The 1,457-nt window shown below is 42.3% G+C and overlaps 1 protein-coding gene across 1 annotated transcript; it reads right to left on the bottom strand.

Moving 5' to 3' along the window:
- Window positions 1-369: 369 nt before the first annotated feature.
- LOC144961300 (phenolphthiocerol/phthiocerol polyketide synthase subunit E-like) lies at window positions 370-1,080 on the bottom strand. The gene has a single exon (XM_078894541.1). It carries the CDS (start codon window positions 1,078-1,080, stop codon window positions 370-372), a length of 711 nt encoding a protein of 236 aa, XP_078750667.1.
- Window positions 1,081-1,457: the final 377 nt, after the last annotated feature.

The raw sequence follows: 1,457 nt of genomic DNA, 5'->3' as shown, positions 1-1,457 counted from the left end.
CAATAAAGTCCAAACCCTGTTGCCATTTATCCTTAACCTTTTGGCTATGTTGTCTCCTAATCCTATTCTGTCAGCAAAAATTAAATAAGTTTTATATTGCTCTTTACGACAACTCTGGATTAGGGGATCCTTTTTCCATACCGGCTTATGAAACCAATCTTCAATAGGAAGTTTTTGGTTTGAATCCTCCAAAAGTTCAACTTTATTGACGACGTCTCTATCAGCATCGACCCCAGTATCTACTCTTTTCGAAAGAGTAAGTAGGGAGGGAGACACGGTAGTGGGGGCTATGAGAGTATAAAGCATCCCATTCCATACGTACTCCCTGTAGCCAAGCTTTACCGAAGTACTTAATAACCCATTTCATAATCATGCCGTCTTGAGTGATATTTTCAAGCTGTTAAGTACCTTTCCTCGTAAGTTTTGTCCTTTGTTTGATGCTGTAAAACTGCACTCACTAAATTGCGTTCCCGGTCCGACTTCAATAAAGACCCGATCTTCTCTCGTCGTTTCCTTTAACAAAGAAAGGATACCCCTCTGAAATTTACGGGCTACAAGTATGTCTGTACCAGTATTCAGGATTTTTAACGTCTTCTGGTTGTAACGTAGTGAACCGGTTAGATTCGAGATTAAGGAATCGTGGGGGTCATTGTAAGTTACCGATTTAAAAAGAGTGAGAAGTTCATCTTGTGCACTTTCGAGCATCTTCGAGTGGAAGCATGAGTGACAGGTAGATCGATACCTCGTAAGATTTTCTTTTGCTAAAGCTTCTTTAACATTTTTTATGGGATTGTGCCTCTCTGAGAGGACACAGAGAGAGGGGCCATTGACAGCTCCTAAAGAGACGCCTTTTTGAGAGAGATATGTATCGAGTTCCTTTTCTTTCAAGGGACGGCTAGCATAGCTCCTTCGGGTAAGGCCATGAATAATTTGAGCCCGCTTTACGAGCAAACGAAGAGCATCTTTAAAGAAAGGACACCCCGATAGGCAGGCGGCTAGATATTCTCCTGTACATGACCTATTAATGTACGGGGATAGACGCCACTCTTCATCCCAGTACATGGCTGTTGCATATTCCATTACAAATACAGCTGACTGGGGTATTCCGTACGATTTAAAAGTTCTTCTCTCTTCATGAGGAGTGAAGAGACCGAGTGATTTAAATAAGATATCCGGAGATCTTTTTCCAAGAGGGGGCTAGGATTGCACAGCATTGTGTAAACTTGTTCTTTATAAAAGGGAAGCGTTTCATAGAGATCTTTGCCCATATTCCACATAGTGTTCACCGACGCCTGAACACAAGGAAGATGACAGAGGGAGTGGCTCTTTAGAGGAGGTGCTGTCCTTGCTCAACCTTTAGCGCCGTTTCCCAGAGCCTTCCAAGCCTTTATCGCTTCTGAGATATCTTTGCAGACATACATTTGACGATGATTAAATCTTCTCGCTTGTGTGAAGAG

Source organism: Berghia stephanieae, unplaced genomic scaffold, assembly GCF_034508935.2.
Source record: "Berghia stephanieae isolate SIO BIC M18660-M18661 unplaced genomic scaffold, UCSD_Bste_1.3 scaffold2058, whole genome shotgun sequence".
Lineage (NCBI taxonomy): Eukaryota > Metazoa > Mollusca > Gastropoda > Nudibranchia > Aeolidiidae > Berghia > Berghia stephanieae.
The sequence above is the reverse complement of the archived record's forward strand: the minus strand, read 5'-3'. Positions and strand labels throughout refer to the sequence as shown.

Bases quoted from the DNA above. Each gene is read 5' to 3' on its own strand.
- LOC144961300 (XM_078894541.1), bottom strand. From the start codon at position 1,080: ATGGAATATGCAACAGCCATGTACTGGGATGAAGAGTGGCGTCTATCC.